This window comes from Clupea harengus, chromosome 8, assembly GCF_900700415.2.
Source record: "Clupea harengus chromosome 8, Ch_v2.0.2, whole genome shotgun sequence".
Taxonomy (NCBI): Eukaryota; Metazoa; Chordata; class Actinopteri; order Clupeiformes; family Clupeidae; genus Clupea; species Clupea harengus.
In genome coordinates this window covers 6,023,975-6,045,246 of record NC_045159.1, presented here as the reverse complement: position 1 = coordinate 6,045,246, position 21,272 = coordinate 6,023,975, and the positions used below count along the sequence as shown (strand labels likewise).

General features: G+C 40.3%; 2 protein-coding genes across 4 annotated transcripts; one reads left to right on the top strand and one right to left on the bottom strand.

Moving 5' to 3' along the window:
* The first annotated feature begins 5,019 nt into the window (after window positions 1-5,019).
* On the top strand, window positions 5,020-9,787 carry LOC116221442. 3 transcript variants are annotated; one of them, XM_031571620.2, is made up of 5 exons: window positions 5,020-5,665; window positions 6,774-6,831; window positions 7,093-7,127; window positions 7,388-7,422; window positions 7,597-9,787. In XM_031571620.2, the coding sequence occupies exon 5, from the start codon at window positions 7,615-7,617 to the stop codon at window positions 8,992-8,994; it is 1,380 nt and encodes a 459-aa protein (XP_031427480.1). In that variant the 5' UTR covers window positions 5,020-5,665; window positions 6,774-6,831; window positions 7,093-7,127; window positions 7,388-7,422; window positions 7,597-7,614; the 3' UTR covers window positions 8,995-9,787. The 3 variants fall into 3 exon arrangements, with proteins under 3 accessions (XP_031427480.1, XP_042564363.1, XP_031427481.1); XM_042708429.1 differs by having other exon boundaries at window positions 7,038-7,127; XM_031571621.2 differs by lacking the exon at window positions 7,093-7,127.
* Window positions 9,788-10,266: 479 nt separating this feature from the next.
* Window positions 10,267-20,627, bottom strand: LOC105895991 (putative monooxygenase p33MONOX). The gene is made up of 9 exons (XM_012822704.3): window positions 20,444-20,627; window positions 17,804-17,927; window positions 15,658-15,751; window positions 14,962-15,149; window positions 14,083-14,194; window positions 13,738-13,859; window positions 13,140-13,243; window positions 12,597-12,781; window positions 10,267-11,375 (listed from the first exon to the last, which is right to left on the bottom strand). Exons 3-9 carry the CDS (start codon window positions 15,674-15,676, stop codon window positions 11,167-11,169), a joined length of 939 nt encoding a protein of 312 aa, XP_012678158.1. The 5' UTR covers window positions 15,677-15,751; window positions 17,804-17,927; window positions 20,444-20,627; the 3' UTR covers window positions 10,267-11,166.
* Between the last annotated feature and the right edge of the window lie 645 nt (window positions 20,628-21,272).

The following is a 21,272-nucleotide window of genomic DNA, read 5'->3' as shown; positions in this document are numbered from 1 at the left end:
TATTTTAATTAAATTTTATATTTTGCTTGCGAATAGGTTGACAACGCTACAACGATATTAACCAACGCTACAACGTTAGCCGAATAGTTACGTTGCTAATCATTAGGCCTATGTCTCTCTTTACCAGTTGCCACTTGTGTTTTTCCTCTTGAAAATAAATCGGTATGCTTGGCACATTTGGCAGCATCCTCCTCCCATGCCTTTTTTCAACCTGGCTTTTTCAGCCCCTCCTGGCCTCTTCCTCCCATCCATCCTCCCTGAGGCGTATCTTTGCAGTAGGGCCGGCCTAGCTATCGGTAGCCTATCTGAGAAAACTTTTTGAAAAAGACGGGCTATGGACCCAACCAACTCTATTTGGGAGGGGAGAACTTCCTCGCATGGTACAACCTATGCAGAGGCTGCGGTGTCAGAATGCGGAAAGTGTGTAGCCTACTTTAAGAGAAGATGGACTAACGTGACAAATGTCAAAAAATAAAATTCTCGACCGGCCCAGAAGTGAAGCGGCCCACCGGGAACTCTCCCGATTCTCCCGATTACCCACCCCGGGCCTGCACTCAACCCATACCCATTAATGTGCTAGCATGTTCTGACAACACCAGGGTGCTACCCCTACCTCTTTCGATTTTTGGCAAATTTTTCCCTTATGTTAGATTTATTATTTTGATGTCAAAATATTGGTTGGAGATATAGAAGGGGCGCAAAAAACTCTGCCCAGCAAAAAAAATATATATATAATAATAAAAAAATTGTACTTATTATTTTTTTTGCTGGGCACATAGCCTATTTATATCTGCTCCCCGATCCCCGCAAATGCTAAGGGGTAAAACATTTTTTAGAGATATAGGTTGAAAGTTGCTTGGAAAAAAAGAGTATTTTTATCAGTTTTCTGAACAAGCCGAAACAGTCCATTTCCTTTTTAAAGACAGCCACGTCCAGAAAACTGATTTGATGTTTATTGAAAGAACATGTGGATCCGATCCAGTATTATCACAATACTTTTCATTCAATGTCAATAAATCACAACACAAGTATGTTGTATGCTGTTTGTAAGGGACACTCTACTCGCAGCCAGTAACTGTAAAAGGCCTACTGGAATGTCTCCTTCACTGCCAGTTGAAACTGTGTCTCGTGACCATTACCACGTTTGTTAACATCATCTGGCCCGCGGGCCGCCAGTTGAATAGGCTTGCTATAGTGGTTTGATACAGCATTCCACAATGAATTTATACATTCCTCCAAAAAGCCAAATATTTTCATTAGGTTCTTCACGACATGGAGGATTTCAGGGAAAAGGGATTCTTAACAATTGACTGAGAACTTTGTTACCTATTTTTGAGTCTTTTTTTTCGAGAACCTTTGTTAACCTGTTATTGGATACTTTTTGTTGGAACTGCCTAGACTGAGTTTTACTGTCTAGAGCAGGGGTCTTCAACCTTTTTCAGCCCAAGGACCCCTTGGCTGAGAGAGACACTGAGCAGGGACCCCCACCCCCGCTGCCCCAAATTTAGGCCTGATATTCATATCTTTTATTTGGAACTAAGTGTCAGACACACACACTCCCCATACACATGTTTGAACAGAATCACACATCATCTGTAACACACAACTAGTTTAAATTAGGGCTGCCCGCGTTAACGCGTTAATCTATGCGATTAATGCGGCCGCGATTAACGCGATACAATATTTTAACGCAATTAACGCAACTTAAAAAAAGTTTAATGCCTTTATTTGGATAGTTATGAAGTTATGACAGGAAGCGATGCGGAGAAGAGGTGGGGAGAGGATTGGGAAATTACATCAGGCCAGACTTGAACCTGTGTCCCCTCGGGCAAATTAAGTAGGGGGCTTGGCCTACCAAAAGCCCTGGTGACCACTGGACATCAGTCATCAGTCATCAATGACAATTACCTGGGTGTCACAGCTCATTTGATTGACAATGTATGGAAATTGAGATATTTTGGAAGTAAAAAAAAAAAACCAGACAAACAAACTTTTAATCGCGATTAATCTAGATTAATGAATTTCAAAATGTGAGATTAGTAATTTTGTTTTAATCTATTGACAGCCCTAGTTTAAATGTATTCTGTTTATTAATGCATTTTTTTCCTCCCTTACGCTACGGCTACACCAAGCGCGGAAATTCTCCCGTGCGGAAATAGAACGTTCACGGAGCGGATCTTTTATTTAAAGGCCCCGTCACACCATGACGTTCTGGCCAACGTTCTATGATGTTAGAGGAAACGTTGGTAATCGTCCATGGTCGCTGGTATTGCGCCAGAAGAGCTTTGTGTGAAAGCTGGTGAACGCTGTAATCGTCGGTAATCGTCGGTGATCGGAGGAGAACGCTGGTCCAAAAAAAAAGTTTTGAACATGCACAAAAGTTCTCATGGAGATCAGCGTTCATCAACGTTTAATTTAAACGCTGGAGAACTTTCGTGGGACGTTTTATTAACTTTGCACGCGTTTGGCTATCGTAGTCAGTCGTTGGGTAGGGTAGACTGAGTACCTACAGTTGATGCACCCAAAATAACTTATGTGCGCAGCAATCCTGAGACGTGATTTTTAGTTTGGACATGCCTACTAACGTCCTCTTTGATCGAGGGAAATTTGAGCACCTAACCTATCTCTCGTAGGAAGATATTGGCGAAAGTTTTTTCACCAAGGGAAGATCTTACATACAATTAATATGTTATTAACCATACGTGATCAACAAACGCAACTTACATCATTGCAAACGTTATTCTGTGCACTATACACCTACATATCCAATGCTATCATGTCATGCAAGGTCATTGCATAATCTAGCGAAAAGCGGAGTGGAGGGTATTTGCTTGCTTGAGCCAGCATGAAGTAGATGTACTGAACTTGAACATAGCTGAGCACTGTTATAGCTGGTGTTGTTCCATGGCAGATGGATATGATATGAAGACTCTTGTGACATGGACAATGTGTGTGGATGTGTTGATGTTTTCTAATAATAAACATTGAGAAACACAAATTCAGTGTCAAATTTAAATCATTTATTTTAATAACATAAAACCCCAGGAATAACGCCCGTTATTTCGTAAATCACAGTAATAATAACAGTAAATCTTCGTCCGAAGACATTGCTAGTGAAAGAGGCTTTGTATTCTTCTTACTTTCAGCAGCGCTAGTAGCAGAAGCCCCCCTCACACCTTTTCGTGGTCTTGGAGGCATGATGTTCACTGTTCAGATCAACTGAATCCACTATGATTTTCCAGCGTTTTATACCCGTTTGACCATAAAACGCTTTTCTGTCATTATTCACACGTTAATTACACCTTTAACACGCTCTTCTAATGTTGACTTATCGTTTGTCGCGCTGGAGTGACACGTCAGCACACGTTTGTCGCGGACCAGTGACACGTCACTTGGTCGGTGTTACACACTCCTCATGCGTCAGTCCCACGCTAGTCATGTGTCAGTCCTACTCTATTCTTTTGTAAGTAACACGCCAGATGTGTCCACATCGCCCTAGAACGCTCGAAATTGAACGATTAGAAAGTTCAGAGAACGTTGACCAGAACGTCATGGTGTGACGGGGCCTTAACCGGCTACACTGGACGCGTTAAAAATGAACCCCTTATCTTTTTTGATGTCTCTGTTTATATATTTTATAAACCAGAGTTCATCTGCACCCGTTCACCTGGATCACAGTAGCATGGGTAAGTATGAAGTCTACAGTTACCCGTAAATCAAAACAAGTTCTTTGCTTCCCATAAATGGAACACTATTCAAGTGGAGTTGAAATTAACCAAGTATTTGTCTGTCAACCAATTTAAGAGCCTTTTAGATAATAAGGATGTGCCTCAATGTTGTTGTTTTGAATGATTCTCTGATTTAATTTTTTTACTTTATGTTATTTTATTTATTTATTTTTTATGCTTAATTTCTGAGTTGTTTGGTGTGTGTTTTTTTTTTTTTTAAATGTATTTTGTCTGTTTCGTTTTGTTGTGGTTTGTTTATGTATTGTTCTTCTGTACTATGTGGCCTCAATCAGGGCATTGCTGCAAAAGAGCCCTGTGCTCAGTCAATTTCTCCCTGAATAAACAATGATGATGATGATGATGATGAAGATTCGTGTAACGTTACATTTGAGGCAGACATAGTTACCAAGCAACCATCAACGGACATAAACCATTTGATACAAACTTACGCTGGTGTGAGACGACAAACTAACTAATTTGATACAAACTAACTAGTTGCAAATGAAATAGTTAGGGGTTTCAGCTTCCACATCAAAGATCAAGATAATATAGTAGTCCAAGTAGGTCAAATTTTGTTTAATAAGTTTGGATTAAATGATGAACATTTGTAAATATATATTGACTATAGACTGAGCAATCTCTCTCTCTCTGTCTGTCGTGTCCCCCCCACCCCTCTCTTTCTCTCTCTCTCTCTCTCTCTGTCTGTTTCCCTGTCTCTCTCTAGACATTTTTTGATTTTGAATGTATTTTCATTAAAGCTTTTATGTTGACAACATGATTCATTTTAATATCTGTTTCCACTTAAAAAATACATTCTCAGAATAAGCACTAGACTAAGTAACACAATTTTAAAGTAATGCTACACATAATGATTTGATGAAAGTCCACTGTTGGCCAGTTCAATAGCTGCTTATAGTATAGAAGTTACTCACCAGTTATTAACTGCCTCCAAAACAGCCCTCCATCCGGCATCTCTTTGACGTTTGTCCTTATATTTTGGGTCACTGTGGTCGTAAAGCTGTCCTCGTTTTTCAATTTCATTAATTAATATAAAGTCATCCATTCTTGAACACTGTCAACTATCTTACCTGCTATCTATCTACATATACTATATATCTACTTATACTATCTATCTTATCTACACTGTCGTATCTTTAAACAGAAAAGTAACGTTTAAATCGTTAAAACCGTTAAATCTCCATAGTAACAGCTCTCGAGGGTTTGGGAAATAATCAGATGTATTGCTTCCCTCATTATTCACAGCAAAATATATACTAATTTTCATTACATTTCATAGATTTATTACCATACTCTATGTAAAAAGGCCCACGCAAACCTCGCGGAAAATAATAAAAATAGAAGCCAGTCTATTTCTCAATTTTCCGCGCGGAAATTTCGGCGCGTACATTCCGTTTCCGCGTCTGGTGTAGCCACTCTCGTTGCTTTCAACGGATTAGAACTCTGCTGCGTCCACACCGCGTCCGCAAAGCAGAATTTCCGCGCTTGGTGTAGCCACGGCGTTAAGGTTAGCCATCACTCTGTATTAAATTAGGGAGTGACAAATAATTGAGTAGCTTGAGAAGCCTAAGTATGGATGAAATATCTCATACCTAGTGAGAGGCCTGACTCAGTAAGCTTTTCATTTTTGAAACACGGTTGTAAAGGAGATTGCGACGGTGGTTAGACCATAGACATATATGTACATATGTATATATATGGGTTAGACAACGACACTTTCAAGAAACACATCCCTGGTTGCTTGTTTCTCTCGCGAGATCTGGCAACACTGGTGAACACAAAATGTGGTTGTATTGAACAATTCCACTTTGCTGATTTGCACCAAGTTCTCTTGAACATTTCTGTGTGGAAATGGAGCATTTGTCAAATAATTTGATTTCGTTCAACAATTCAAATTTAGCCACGACTTTGCATATCAGGTAAGTCGAGTTTTTTAACAAGACATGTTGATACACAGCTTCATGCATAGTAGGTCTACGACGATAACGTTACCCGGCTAGCTGACGTTACCAGCAATGGATGGAAATAATTTTGTAACTGGTGATTGCGGCTTGTCTTGTAAGATTCCGCCTCATAATGTCGACAATATCAGTTATGATGTAGTTATTGTTAGGCATGATGTAACGGTAACCTAACTAGGATAAAAATACCTCGGTGGTCAGCGTTATATGGCAACGATTGTTGTTACCTATATTACCTTTACTACATTGATCTTGATCATTTGTAAAGAGTTAAACATAGCCCAATGTCAATTAAACAAAAACCTGTGCTGTAAACAATGTGTCTTAAGTTACGTAAACAGAAATCGTTTACAGGCATGTTAGATAGGTCCACCTTCTCCGTTGTTTTCTAAGTATGTAGGATAAAGGCTCTTCTTTCCTCCACGCATGTACAAGGAGAGCTCTCAAATACATTATTGGAGAATTCGTGTTACACGAGAAGTAGCTAACCAGTTAGCTGACGGTACCACCAGTGTCTGTATCCCCTACAAACTTTTGGGATCCCTGATATCTAAGTTGAAGGTGATATAGGCACACCGTTTCGCAATACTGCTCCTTTCCAAAAGCTTGACAGACTTCCCTAACATAGAAACTGTTGCTAAGGATTGGACAAGAACCATTCTGGGGCGGGACTTTGCGAAAGGTCAATTGAACCCACATATATTTGGCACCTGTACACAGGTAATGTACCTATATTAATTGCTGCCCCCGTGAGATGACAAAGACAATGTACTTTCACAGGTATACGAGATGGATCCACCTTCTCTGTTTTCTGAGGGTCTGTTAAAGGCTCCTCTGTCGTCCACCCATGTAGAAATGGAATTGTATGTTGTTTAACCCAGCGTGCAGTTTTTCCATGAACCGTTCAACGTGTCCATTTCCCGTGCGATAGTTTATGAGTGATAGTCCCGCAGGGATAATTACAGTGTCTGTGTTTTTGAGCTTAACTTCAGAGATTTCTTCTCAAATGGTTTGTCACTTGGTCCATTTATCAGTACATTGCCACAATGCTGTTTCCTAAATATAGGCACAGAAGCACTGGAGTAGAGGACCTTGCCTCGCCAACTGTTAACACTGCCAAAATGGTAAGAACCGTAATAATGTTTATTATGTTTATTACATTAATTGGCACAACTGTGTAGAAGCATGTCTGGAATATGCAACACTATAGCTGAAGTGCAAAGGTATTATAGGTTTATCTTGTGTTGACAGTATTATTCCAACAGTATATGTTGCTTTATTTAGTATGGGGGAAATTAACCCTTCAGTATATTTCTTGGGTTAAAAATAGATGTAAGATAGAGATGCAGAGGGCTATGTATTCCATGGTGTCCTCATTTACACAGATTGCTGGCCGGTTTCCATTTTGAAAGGCAGTTTGGTGAGTTTTAAGTATTACTGGAGTATTTAATACTATAAGTGAAGTACAGAAATTCTAGATTTGTATGCTGTGTGGAATTGATAAATCCTGATGGATTAAGCATTCACTTACTGACTGATTAACTCTCCCACAGTATGGCCCATGCATATTTTTAATTTCGCATCAAATGATTCTTTATAAAAAATGTCACCATTGTATTCCTTTGTTTTATGGACGCTTACAATCCTCATGCAATTATTCTTTGGTGTTCTGATTCACAGAGTCCTGGCTGGTTAACACTGTGAGAAAAATATTGGTGAGTGCTAATCTGACTGCAAACTCATTTATTGCATTACCTACCTGTACACAGACTGTAGATTGCCTGTTAACACAGTAGACAGTTTCTGTCCATATTCAACTCTCTTTGAATCTTTTTTACAGATTGCAGTTTGTGTTTATGTTCTGACATCAATCTTTTTTTATCTAAAAGGATTTAACTACAACCCCAATGCCACGAAAGAGCCTGAAATCCCGTACAAAAAAGGAGCAATGGAGATTGCGAAAAGAAGGTGACAAATCTTTTGATACCAGTCAGACGGCTGTCAGTAGTGACTGTACATCCTATGAGAAAACAAACAACACTTCATTGAGAGTCTTACACAGTCAATCAGATCTCAGCTTTTCAGAGTACAGCAGAGAAAGCCAATGTCTTGCCCATTCACTGATGTTTCTTGCCCGCCTGCAAGAGACAGATGAAGTGGTTCGAGGAAATCTTGATGATGTTATCAGAAATGGAGACGTGTTGTACCATCGAATGAGACCCAGATTGGAGGAAAATGAGAGATTCACCAGTAGGCTTTTCAATTTTGATGACCTGCCTGATACAGTTGAGACTGACCAATGCCATTACACTGTGATGAGATCCATTCCATCGAGCGGATTCTTACTGCAAGATGCACCTGAGGGTTGGGAAGACTATGTAAACCTCTCACTTCGGCTTGAAGGTCTTGGAACTGCCTATTCACAGGCCTTGTTGATTGTTGGCAGTTTGTGCATAAGTGTTTTCCAAGACAGACATGGCCAATTTGGATTTTTTCATCCACATTCTCAAAATGCCAGTGGAGCATGCTGTGGGAGGAATGAGAAAGCTGTGGTGGTTACTTCCGACACGGTGACAGACCTGGCAAACCAATTGGTGCAGTTCTTCTACAGTTCATTGCACCTTGATGCAGATAAACAGTATAATCTTTTACCAGTCTTCTTTAACAAAGTAACATCTGAAGACCATATCAAGGCAGTAAGTGCAATAGAGAGTAAACGGAAAAGTGTGCCGCATCGTTCTTCTCAGCCTAAGGTGTCCCTGAAACTTGACAAATTTAGAAGAAAAAGAGTTGCTAGGAGACTGAGGAGGCTACAGATGCAACAGGCACTAAATGAAAAGAAGGAAAGAGGCGAGTTGGAGGGAGCACAGCACATTAGAGATGCTGAAGGAGAAGGATATCTGCTGCATCCATCTGAGAAGATGACTGCCTCCACAGCCCAATACTGGAATGACCCTGCTGGCAGGCAGAGAAAAAAGCGAAGCTGTAGAAATCAGTACAGGGATAATCCTACTTTCCAGGAGACAAAGAAACAGCGCATAAGAGAACGTTACTGGCTTGATCCTGTTTTCAAAGAGAGGCAAAAACAGCGCATGAGAGATCGTTACTGGAATGATCCCGTGTACCGGCAAAAACAAAAACAGCGTGTCAGAGAATGTTACCGGACTGACCCCGCTTTCCGGTTGAGACATAAGGAGTATGCGAGATTGAGAAACCAGTTTAAGGCCACTGAAAATGTTTCTGATCAGATCATCAATGGCCATAGTAACACAGAAGAATGCCACTGACAATGTTACTGGGTTGATCCGTGATGTGTTGGGTCAGTCTCAAAGACAGTGATTTAGTTAGGTTTCATTCAGTTTAAATTTGCCTTCACAGTGCTCTGTTTTAAACCTTTACACACCTACTCTATATAAATAAAGTCTTACTTACTGTTTTTTTATTGAGTCAGAGTTGTGGAGAGATCTGCTAAATGCAATAAAATTCTCCAATTGTTCAACAATGATAATTGTTTTTGTGTGTTGCGAGACTTATTTCACCAGTAGACACTGATATGGAGGATTTCAGAGCAAGTATTCTAAATCAGTGTCATTCTTTATAAACCTTAAAGTGTGGAGGATGGGTACAGTTTGTTAAAGGACCAATATGTCACACTGACAGCAAGTGTTTAAAATGGGTACCGCAGTCCAAATAAAAAATATTGGAGAGATTTTTCTCTCACCGCCCCGTTCCCAAAACTTGAAGCTCATGCAGGTTGCCAGGTTGAGGACACTGAACCTACTAGAACAAGCGCAAGACAAGCTCAACATTAAACTATTCCCAATGGCAAGTGACTAGTCCGAAACTGTAAGTTGACCAGATAATGTATATGTTTGCAATGTTTTTATTGTTTGCAAATTATAAATCAGACTGTGTCGATTTTTGTATAACTCTAAGCTTGTGTTAGCATGACACCGTTAACCAGCATTAGTCAGAATCACTTCACCCGCTGTCTCAAATACCACTGTGTTGAAAAGCCAGCGGCACACAGATACATTATATATCTATTACATATTGTTCCTTTAATGCTTGAATCTGACCTTGAACTTTATGAACAAAGGATGAAAATTCTACCTAGATCTTAGTAAGCAGCTTAAAGTATTGCACACAATGAATGAACTTACTCTGAACATTGACATAATGTTTTAATGTCTTAGTGTGTACTCTCTGCCTATGTGTTTTCCAGAATGTCAGTGGCTAGCACTGCCACATTTGATAGCTTGTAAATGTACCTAAACCAAATTCATAATGAGTGTAACATAGTGAAGGCCAAGTTCATCTCAAAGGTAATAAGAGTGAAGTCTATTTAATGTCCAGTATGTAATGTAGTGATTTGCTGGATGTGTGTTGGCAGTCCTCTACTGTATTACAATCAAGGTAAATATGATTTCTGAAAGCAGCAGCAGTCTGCACTTGTCATCTCTAAAACACAGCATAGGCGACTAAACCAAACAGGACAGGTCCAATCAGGGTTTGGTTTAGTACCTACAGACTGGTTGAAGAATAAAATCACACAGATGTTATGTTTGAGATGACCGCATAGAGAATCCACTTAGGCTGTTTTATTTGGGTGTGTACATGTATGTTGATGACAACGAACTGCAAATCCTTCAATATCTTGAAATTCAAATGAAATGTTGGACCACTGGAAACATAACATTTCTAGACATCTTAAATAATACATATAAAACAAATTACATAATGCCCATATTACCTTAATTTGAAGTTTTTTTTTTTTTTCCTCGGCAGAATCACTTCATTCATTCACACCGAGTGTGAAAGATTATGATCACAGATTCAAGACCACTGAGAATGGTTGGCCATAAAAACAGTCAGGTGACACATAAAACCAGTCACTATGAAAGTTCCTGTATGACATCACAAATGTGGTGTTTGTTTGTTCGAACAGCCCAATTGAATGAGACTGGTTTCAATGATTTTGAAGCCCTGTACTATAGAACATATGTGTGAAAAAAAAAACCCACAAACATTCATATTAAAATGCTCAAATATTCAAATGTTGCATCACCCAACATAAATTATTACAAATGCTGCACCATTCTGAATCAGGAATGTTCAAAGAAATGACAAATGAATTATTAAACACAGTATGTGATAGACACAATTACAACAAAAGTCAAAATGAAGAGGCAGGTGAAATAAAATGGCACAAACAGCAGTACTTCAACACACAGACAACACATTCATTACTAACAGCTACTGTTCGTTGGGGAGGCACAACTGTGAGTACTTCACTGACGGAACTATACTGGGGCTCCACGGAGGTCGGGATTCAGAGGGAATACTTCAACTACTGTGCGTATGCGCGGAACATGACAGCACAAGGGTCAAGAGTGCTGGAAATGCAGAGGAGACACGACAAAAGGCTACAATATCAGGCAGGGTGGAAAGCAGGGCGCTCAGAAACCAGAGGGAGTCAGGACGTTCATGTCGCGGTGCTTCAGCTTGTGAGGCCGGGTCGTCTGTCTCTTTCCGTCCATGGTGGGGATCTCCATCTTGGGAGCTTTGAGGTTGGCAGGGTCCTCTGCCAGCCGAGTGGCCTGAGCCTTCATCACCTCCATAGGGGTCGGCTTCTGGGCTCCCTTATAGGGCTGCAAAGCAAACCCCGCTGGCGGGAAAAAGACAAGGAAGCGGTCAGTCAAGCTATATAGAATATATACAAGAGAACATGTTCCAAAGTACTACCTGGGTACAATGTTTAAATAATGATCACTTTTATTGTTCTTCCAGCAGAAAGCTCTCAAACTCAGAGAAAGTCAGAAACAAACTAAAGGGACAGAATTTGTGTAGGGGATATTTACATTCTCTTACAAAAAATCTAGCTCTTTCCACAAAGCTTTAAGATAATCTACTACATCTACTATGACAACTGTGTAATTGTTTTTCTTTGTCAAAAGGGGCCCAGCAATGGAAAGTTTTGGAACCACTGTCATAGAACAAAGGAAAGGTCCACATCCTGCCATCACCATGACACCTGGTGGCAGGAACTCTGTCAGAGTAGGTCGGTGAGAACCATCCCAGGCAAATGGTCATAGAAACATAATTATCACACTGAGCTATAAAAAAAAAGTCACTAGACCTGTTATTTGCATTACAAGCCGGGATAATATACATTAAGTGTCAACTTAAGCCATATGGCTAGAGTTTTAAAAGGTCGTTGCTCAGACCATCACTGCTGAATCCATAGTAGGTTTCATGGGCTGTCACAGCCTTTTATGAGAATAAAGACTGCTGAGATGAAAGAATAAAGACTGCTGCATCAACCACAACAGCTATCCATTTTTCCCTTACAACTGTCACCAAATCAGCACTGTCCATAAATTATCTTTAATGTTAATATACTACTACTACTATTTGTAGTAGAACTACTGCTGCTACTACAACTACTACTACTACAATGACTTTAACCATACAACCACATAAACACTTTACAAGTCAACTGATCCAGCTCTTGTTTTAAAAGCGTACCACCTAACCAGACCCAATAACTTTCTTAAATTCTACAGTACATTTATCAAATGCTCAGACACACCATCTACTGCCAGTGAAGAGATTCACATGGTGAATCATGGGCATTGTAGTACGTATAATCAAACAACAGCCTTGAGCGTCAGTGTCTTAGGGGTGACAGAAACTACAGCCCACTTTAATATGGACATGTTTTTTTTTTTTGTGTGTTTGGAGTATTGTTTCAAAAATTAACTCTTAACAGTTGAAGAGTGTCATTGCAATGTCAAATTCTTAAAAGGAAGAAGAGAGCGAGAGAGATTGTAAGACAGGGTTGCTGGAGGAGTGAGCTGTAGCATTGATTACATAAAACTGTCCTTACCTGCAGTTGAAGGCTCTGCACCGGGGTCTATGGCTGTTTTCTGCACAGGAGGGCGAGGTCCAAAGAAACTCCAGCGTTCCACAGACCCTCCTTCGCCAGCTCCCAAATCAACACTAGAGCTGGAGCTAGTGCTGAACTCAGAGCTAGTGATGGAACCTGCAGAACTCTGACTGCTGAACCAGCTCCTGTGACACAAACACACACACACACACACACACACACACACACACACACACACACACACACACACACACACACACACAATGAATATATGGCAGTCCAGGCCAGTCATGCTTAGCTTTACAGTCTGTGTCAAATGGTCCGTGGAGCGTACCTGCGTTTCTCTTTGGGTGAGTGTTGTGGAGTAGTGCGAACCTGCGTTTCTCTTTGGGTGAGTGTTGTGGAGTAGTGCGTACCTGCGTTTCTGTTTGGGTGAGTGTTGTGGAGTAGTGCGTACCTGCGTTTCTGTTTGGGTGAGTGTTGTGGAGTAGTGAGCGTACCTGCGTTTCTGTTTGGGTGAGTGTTGTGGAGTAGTGAGCGTACCTGCGTTTCTGTTTGGGTGAGTGTTGTGGAGTAGTTGTTGGAGTAGACTGAGTAGATGAGGTTTGCTTCTCTTCTTTCAGGTCAGTATTATGCATGTGCAGTTTCTACAAGAAAAAATAATAGTATACAAATCTGATAAACAAAGAACAAAAATGCAACATAAATTAGGTTACGTAATCACATAAAGCACAAGAAAGAGTAGCAACAAATAGTAGCTTGCATTACTAAAATAATGACAAGACAATAACCGGTCATCATTAGAAGCACCTTGAGAGACCGTCAAAGTAATAGATGATGCAAAGACCTTTCTTTCAAAAACCATGACCATACGCTGTATAAATCATACTCTTACCTGGTGTGACATTGAAAAATATGAAACTATTTACACAATCACTAAACTTTAGAATACCTGTGTTTCATAATTCTGAGTTCAGTCTCAGATTGAAACCACTATATAAAAACCAATTCATAATGAGATGGATATAACTAATTTATTTAACCCTTACTAAAAACATTTGTCATTTGTGTCCTTCTCGTCTGTTGGTCCACTCACACTGAGCAACCAAAGTCATGAGCACAGGGTTGGTACAGAACTCACATGTATTGAGTCAGCCATACGGTGATAGTGGGTCTCGTCCACCAGGCCTTTATGAGGGCTGTAGCCTGTGTCAGTCAGACCTGCCTGCTTCTCAAACCTGTGTATGTTCTCCTGGGTCTGCTCTGAAAGATTAACAGCAAACACCCATATACGGATTTAGCCACACAGATTTGTATTACTTGAGATCAATTTTCATTGTTACTCGTCGTCCTAAAAATTTAATTTCTGTTTACTTTGGGCAAAAACTATTTAATAAAGACCACCAGCAAATATTCCATTAAAATGGCACAAATAAATGTCATGTTAAAGTCCACAGAGTTCATGGAGGAGTTTCTCTTCTCTTACTAGTAATCAGAGAGTTCATGAGGACTGAGGCTTTGGCCTTCACCACTGGAACCTGCGGTTTGGCAGCCTCAGCGTCAACAGCATGCGTCAGCTCACTTCCTGTTTCATCCTCCTGAATGGGGTCAAAAAGGGTAATTGTTATCACAAGCACACAAACCATTGCAAAGCCTAAAACAAAGGCCATGTTCAAACTATACTCAATCCTTGTTTATTTTTCCCAGCTCCAGAATTGACTATCCACACTGTTGTGTGTAAAGAATCTATTCAAATCTGTGTATTAGTGTGTATGGTATTAAAGTAGGTCAGCATAGTAATGTCAACATGTCCATTCTGTTCAGTTATAATAACTTGGTGAAGCGAATTGGCCGCATAGAAATAGCTGGCAGTATGACAATCTGTCTGTTTCATTTTGCCTCCAATAAAATAAATGTTCAGTGATACAAAGTGATGGTAGTGTTGTTTCAAGTTTCAGGTTGTCATCACCATAACCTGTGGTAAAGACCACGGTCTTATCAGCGACACTAGGGTCATAGCAGCTTCTGTCTTAGACCAAAAAGGGTCAGACTGAAATCTTGTGGAATGTTGGTTGGATCTACTTTAATAAAAAATCTGACTCCATGTGGCTTTTGCTAGTCAGGCATCATAAAAACTATCTGATATTAAACAGATTTGCAAATAAATCAAATCTGAGCTGCCAAAATGAACAACTGCCAAAGATTGCTAAATGTCACTAAGCATTAAATCCAGAATGAACTAAATGCAGGAAAAAATGCACTTCCTTAGTAAAGGAAATCATCAGCAGATTTGTTGTTTCAAGCAATGTAACTCCGATGAGCGGTATTTAGTTATTATAAGTATAGGAGGATGAAGAGGACAGACTTCAGTGAGTCGCTGGAATTTGCGGTCAGGAATGACAGGCCTCCTCCACAGGTTGCTGATGTTGATGTCCGAGGGGAGCGGTGCCATGGGCCCCTCCAGGCTGTCGTCGTAGCTCATGGCGCGACGGGTCATCCCTCTGGGGATGGACATCCCTCCCAACATGCCATCGGAGGGCGCCCCTTCCAGGGCTGGAGGGAGGTAACAAAAAAAACATACAAATGTAACCATCAACCTCTGAAGTGACAAATTATGCCATTCTCTCAGTTACTTTAAGTCAGTTATCAAAACCCTGTCCCTCTTGTGGAAAAGACACAAACAAAACCAACTCAAAACATTAACCACGGTAGTTAGTCACTGAAACACAGTTATCCAATGACAGCACCCTTTCATCAATGTATAACTGCTAAGACAGAAGTTCATACTACTTATAGTACTTATATCAAAGCTATATATAGTATATAGTGTATATAGTTTTGCGGATTGCCCCACATACATTATATTTGAAAATAAAATGATCAAGGAGGTGGGCATAAGTTTTGATCACCATCAAATATGTACAACTAGCGCTTCACACGATAACAAATGGCTTTGGAAAATGATGAACAAACTGGATTTCTCTGGTTTCAAACTTCTTCACACAAACATTCAGTCCACACAAAGACACTTGGGCTAATGTGCAACCATGGCAATGCCTACCTGGAATGTCATTTGACATTGTTCCAGTTGTGAAGTTATGTAATAGGTGGTTGAGACTGAAAAAGGTCGATCAGTGGGACCAGCAGCCCTTAACCTGGAGAAAGAAACGCAGAGTTAACATGACGCACTACAAAACCATCCTTAAACAGCATATTTGCAACAGAACATTAAACAGCTCACTAAATGTGATACAAATTTTATCTAACAGACCTCTAACAGACCACCACCACCACCACCACCACCACCACCACCACCACCACCACCACCACCACCACCACCACCACATTTCTGCGTGGGAACAATCACAAGACATTCAGACTATATAATGGTCATCCTTCCAGGACGTTCTATGATGTAAGCTGTGTGAATTAAAATGTCTAACCCCCTAAAATCGACAAAGGAGTCTTTTGAGATACCCAAATTCAAAATGAAACATAAAAACACATTTAATGATAAAGAACCTGACAGTCTGAGGGGGAGACCGCTGTATATTCCAAAAATGTAGATATTCTGTGTGAAACTGTAACCTGTGCCTGACATTAAGTGTTACTATGAAGCTATGCGAGTTGACAGGTTATGAAGAGAAAAAGGGACATTTTTCTTATGTAAACTGTAAACTGACCTAGTCAATCATGCTTAGCAAATCCCCAATACTCCACCTTTCAAGCCTACAGTGGAGATCTGCAAAACTATATCATCAACTTGCTCTTTCCTGAACTGTGAAAGATAGCTAGTTATTCTGCCCTAACCTTCTGCTGAATAATAATGATTACATTTAATTTGGTTTAATTAACACTTCAATCATAATCATAAGTATTTGAATGGTCATCATTATTATTTAAGTTAGGAAACTTAAGAAAATAAGAAACCCCAATTTCGACCTCTGTGTCTTCATCATGGTGGTAGAAATAATTGTTTTCAGTGGTAGAGTATATAAATCCATTTGGTCATAAACAAGTGTTGACACAGTGTCACTTTAAGCTTAATTACATTTAACATGTTTGTTCAACATGGGAGAATATAAGGAGGTTGACCGTGTTGGCTAAATACCTGATGCAATGCAATTTGAAATGCCAAACTTACTCCCATATGAAGGTAGCATTCTGTCCTGAACTCCCTATTCCAACCTGATGGACCCGATACAAACCTTACAAATATTCTGGCCTATTTCAATGTTAGGCATAGCTACAGTTAGTTAAATCCTTGCCAATGATTGTGAGGACAAGCTGGAGCCAAACCAAGCAGTCAAGAGGAACACATTGTTGTCATCTCAAGCACAAACTGGAAATATCCTGTTACCTTTGTAGAACATGTAAAATAGGAGGGTCTATAAAATGGGAAAAATAAACAGAAAAGTTCCATCCTTTGCGACCTTTGACAGCGAGCAAGTCCAAACTAATGGTGACTCAATACTAAATACACTGTCCACCATTTCATGGAGTATAATTGAATGGGTCCCCTGATATCAGCAAATGGGACTTAAAAAGGGATCAATAGTTTTAGTATGCTGTGAAAGAGGAGGTGAGTGAGCAGACAGTAAGGAGCAAATACACTCATTAGTATAATGTGTCGAATTGTACATACATGACATAACCTACTATTTAGTCGGAAGAATTAACTATGAAAACCAGAAGAGCACTGGGGAAACGCAGACCTCAGCCAAAGTCAATGGTGAAAATAAATGATTGCATCTGCCCCTTGATATGGATCTGCTCCAGAATGTAATGGGTTCTTCTTTGGCCCACGCTCTACCCCTTCACCAAGTTTCCTGACAATTGGCCCAGTAGTTTTTGCGTAACCCTCTGACAGACTGGCAAAATGACAAACTGACAGACTGAACCGAAAACGTAACCTCCTTGGTGGAGGTAATGAACCAAACTGAGATCCAAAGGTCTTACTGTTAACCTTTATAAGTCTGCTGGATGGTGATCCCTGCTCCCTGCCCTACAGTCCATGCTTCCATATCTTTAGCTGACAAAGTGTTAATGGAGTTTTGACTTTTGGAACCATTTTGCACCTTCGCAATGTAAAATAGCATACTATCCTGATTTGCATGCTGTGCAACAGAATTCACCCATCCTCTTCTCGGATTTCAGGCATACCACATGGCAGATAAAGTGAATGCATAATTATAGGTTCTACTTACTGAGAGGATGGCAAAGATGTAATTTCCTCTGCTAAAGTACAGGAATTTCTTGCTGACTCACAGAGAGTGGGGGCTGCAGATGGAGCATTGTGGGAGATCAGGAGGAGCGCTGGCTGGGGGTGAGCTGGAAAAGAACCAAAAAATACAGGGAAGATGAGCCTGAGACACATCCAGTCCCAGAAAACACGTGGTACAGACTAGGGTTGGGTTTCCCAAGGCCTTAACCCTTGGTCATTTGTGAGGTGTACCTCAAGCTGTCCCTTAAAGTTTCAAGGTGTTTCCCAGAACGTACTTGGCTAAGAATAGGTGCAGTCAACTTACTCTGATCCTCATTTTCCTTATTATTGTTACTGTCATTATTCCTTTCTTTCTTTCTTACGTCCTAGCCCCTCCCTCTAAAATAATGTAAAGGAAACAAGGAAGGATGCTCGCTCACTCACACATCACTATTATGAGACGTTAAACACTGAGGACAAAGCAGCGTTACCTCTAGCTAGACTTGACCTGTGACTGTGGTTATAGACAGCATATAGGAAATAATGGCATATGTGATGATAATTCCAGGTATATGAAGATCTTTTCTTGATTGGACTCCTAATGTATTTTCCTTCATAAACCGTTACATCTTATTTTAAATTGTAGGTTGACAGATGTCAAGAAAGTATTGAAAGAAAGGGGAGAGGAATTTTCATCTTGAGCTATACCTCACGCATTCCAAAATATATGCCTATGGGCTCCAAAAGGCCACGTCATGTCTTGTAATCAAACATAAGACTTCCACAAAAGATGCTCTTGTGTTTGCTCACTCGTGGGTCCTCTGTCCTCCCTCCTCTGGCAGTAATGAGACATCCTTCATGACGTCACACTTAGAATCATTTACGGGCACAAGCTGGAGGACTGAAAAACGAGAACCGAGGAAGCTTGCAAATAGCGTTTTGAGATGTTCTTATAGCGATGCACGCTGGACCTAACCCAATGCACATGACATTAAAACGTCACAGGAACAAGGCGTTAGCCGTTTCTGAAGTCAGATGGCAGTTGCTCTCCATCCACTGCACGAGTTAGAACACACCCTCATGAAGTCAGAACACCACCCTTATTGGCTGGAAACTCTGATGACAAACACTTTGTGTGTTCCCTGATGCTTGAATGCGTGAATAGCTTTGAAATATAAGAAATACCAGGTGTCAGTGTCACTGAAAACCTTTCATTATGCTATTATTTTATCCTATGGTATCCTACCGTCATTTCCCGATTATTAACTGTGGTTTATACATTGATTGTGTAACATCATTTGCTGCATAACCTGAAGCAAAGTTTAATTTCTCAAAACGAGCTCACTAATAAAAGGCAGCCTTGGCTTCACATAGACATTAAACAATCTTGAGAGAAATAATGGGACATCAGTGGACCAAGGGCTTACTCTGATACCAATGTAGTGAATGAAGGGGGTGAAGTCACCTCTCCCCCTTGCCCTCCTCACACATGTTAATTCAGTGGTTGCCAGGGGATCCATCAACGATTCAACTTAAACATTTAGCGTCCATTCCTACACAACACCATAACACTAAATAAACGCTTAACACAGGTCTGTTTTATAAAATTACATAAAATACTGTAATGCGGTTTAATACCGTGCGGTTTATATTTGGAGAAATACGGTACAACCCTTCCTAAGCAAAAAAAAGACTATCCCAATAGCAACACTGGTCTGTTTGAAGTAACCAGGCAAAACTGATTATTCTCATGTAACCTGCTGCTGAGTCCTGCTTTCTGGCACAACCCTATATTTACAATGTTTGACAGACAAGACGGCAAATGTCAGTTGAACAAAACATCCAGTTTTCTTATTTCTTGCATTTTGACCGTTTCTGCAAGGGCCACAGCTGTTCACTCAGCCTACTGCATATGAGGGCCTAGTATGATACTGGCTAAATGTGAAATTAGAGGCTTCACTAGTGTACAATTCACCTCGAGGTAACGATATAATTATTCGTGTGTGTGTCACTATTGTAAAAGCTAAGAAAAGGCATAACATCTATATGAATGTAGGCCTGCAATCCTAGCGTAGCTATGTCAGTTATCGGACAGTGTTGACCGATTTAGAACGGGATGTTGTGTTGACATCTCTTAGGATTAAAGTCAGAAGAACATAGATACTGTTACATAATACCTGCCGCTATGGCTGCGCAGTGTACAAACAATGTCTGTACCATTCGTGTACAATAAAAACAATGGTCAAAAACCGAGATCATAGGTATGGCGTTAGTGCACAGCATTCATATAGTTAGTGTAGTCTGATTTTAAATCGTTGACGTTAGCTGGCTATCGGGCAAACTATTCTCCTGTTGACAATGAACGATGCGTACAGCTGTTGCAGCTACCTAGCTAACAGTACATCTGCCAGGCTAGACAACACATAACTACCATAATAATACAAATGTGACCTAGAATTTGTAGACAACTAACACTGTGTGGACCCAACGTTTCTAAATCGACGAACTGAATAGAAGCATCTGATCAGACAGCGTACTGTTAACGGTGAACAGTTAGCTTTTCTGCTAGCGCTAGCTAACTGGCGAGCTATCTAACCTCACAAAAGACAAAAAGCAATGTACAAAAAACTGACTATCTGTATACCTGATATGGTCTTGTTGCTGCTCCACCTGTAAAGTTGCTAACAATCCAACATGCTTGTCAAAGACACTTGTAACAGTTTTCTTGAAAGGCCGAAAAAGATGACAGCATCGTCTTTGCCATGGCTTGAGAGGGAGTTCAATCTCTCAGTGGCCTGTGCCGGCAGGAAGTACAGGCCAATGGCAGGAGGCGGGACAAGGCAGTGGCTAAATTGTCTTTACCCAAGGTTATGGATAAGGAGAGGGCAGAGACTGATGAAATCAAAAGAGAAAGCCAGAAAAATAAATTGACTTATAGGACTATAAACCGCTGATTGCGAAAAAGTGTTGTAAGCTTCCCTGGCAATTACATAAAAATGACCTGTCTAGTTGTTTCCACAAGGTTGTGGTCATCGAATCTTAAAAAAAACCTCCCCTTCATATCTGTAACACAGGAGATCATTTTCAAGTCCAACTTTTCCAAGAAAAAAAAATGTATGAGCATATTGGTAACCTCGACCGGTTAAGCAAAACAGGCAGGAAAGTCATTGGCTAGCCTTGTTAGGTCCTGACTAAGACTGTTTTTTTTTGTTTATCAATATACATGCATAAATACTTTTTTTTTTTTTTTTTAACTGATTCAAGTGTTACAGGCCAAAATAGAAAGAAATAGTAAGAGCATATTGGTAACTTCGACCAGTTCAGCAAAAAAGGCAGGAAAGTCATTGGCTAGCTTTGTTAGGTCCTGACTAAGACTGTAGTTGAGCCATTCAGTGTTTGAAGTGTTAGAGGGCAAAATAGAAAAAAATTGTATGAGCATATTGGTAACTTCGACCGGTTAAGCAAAAAGGCAG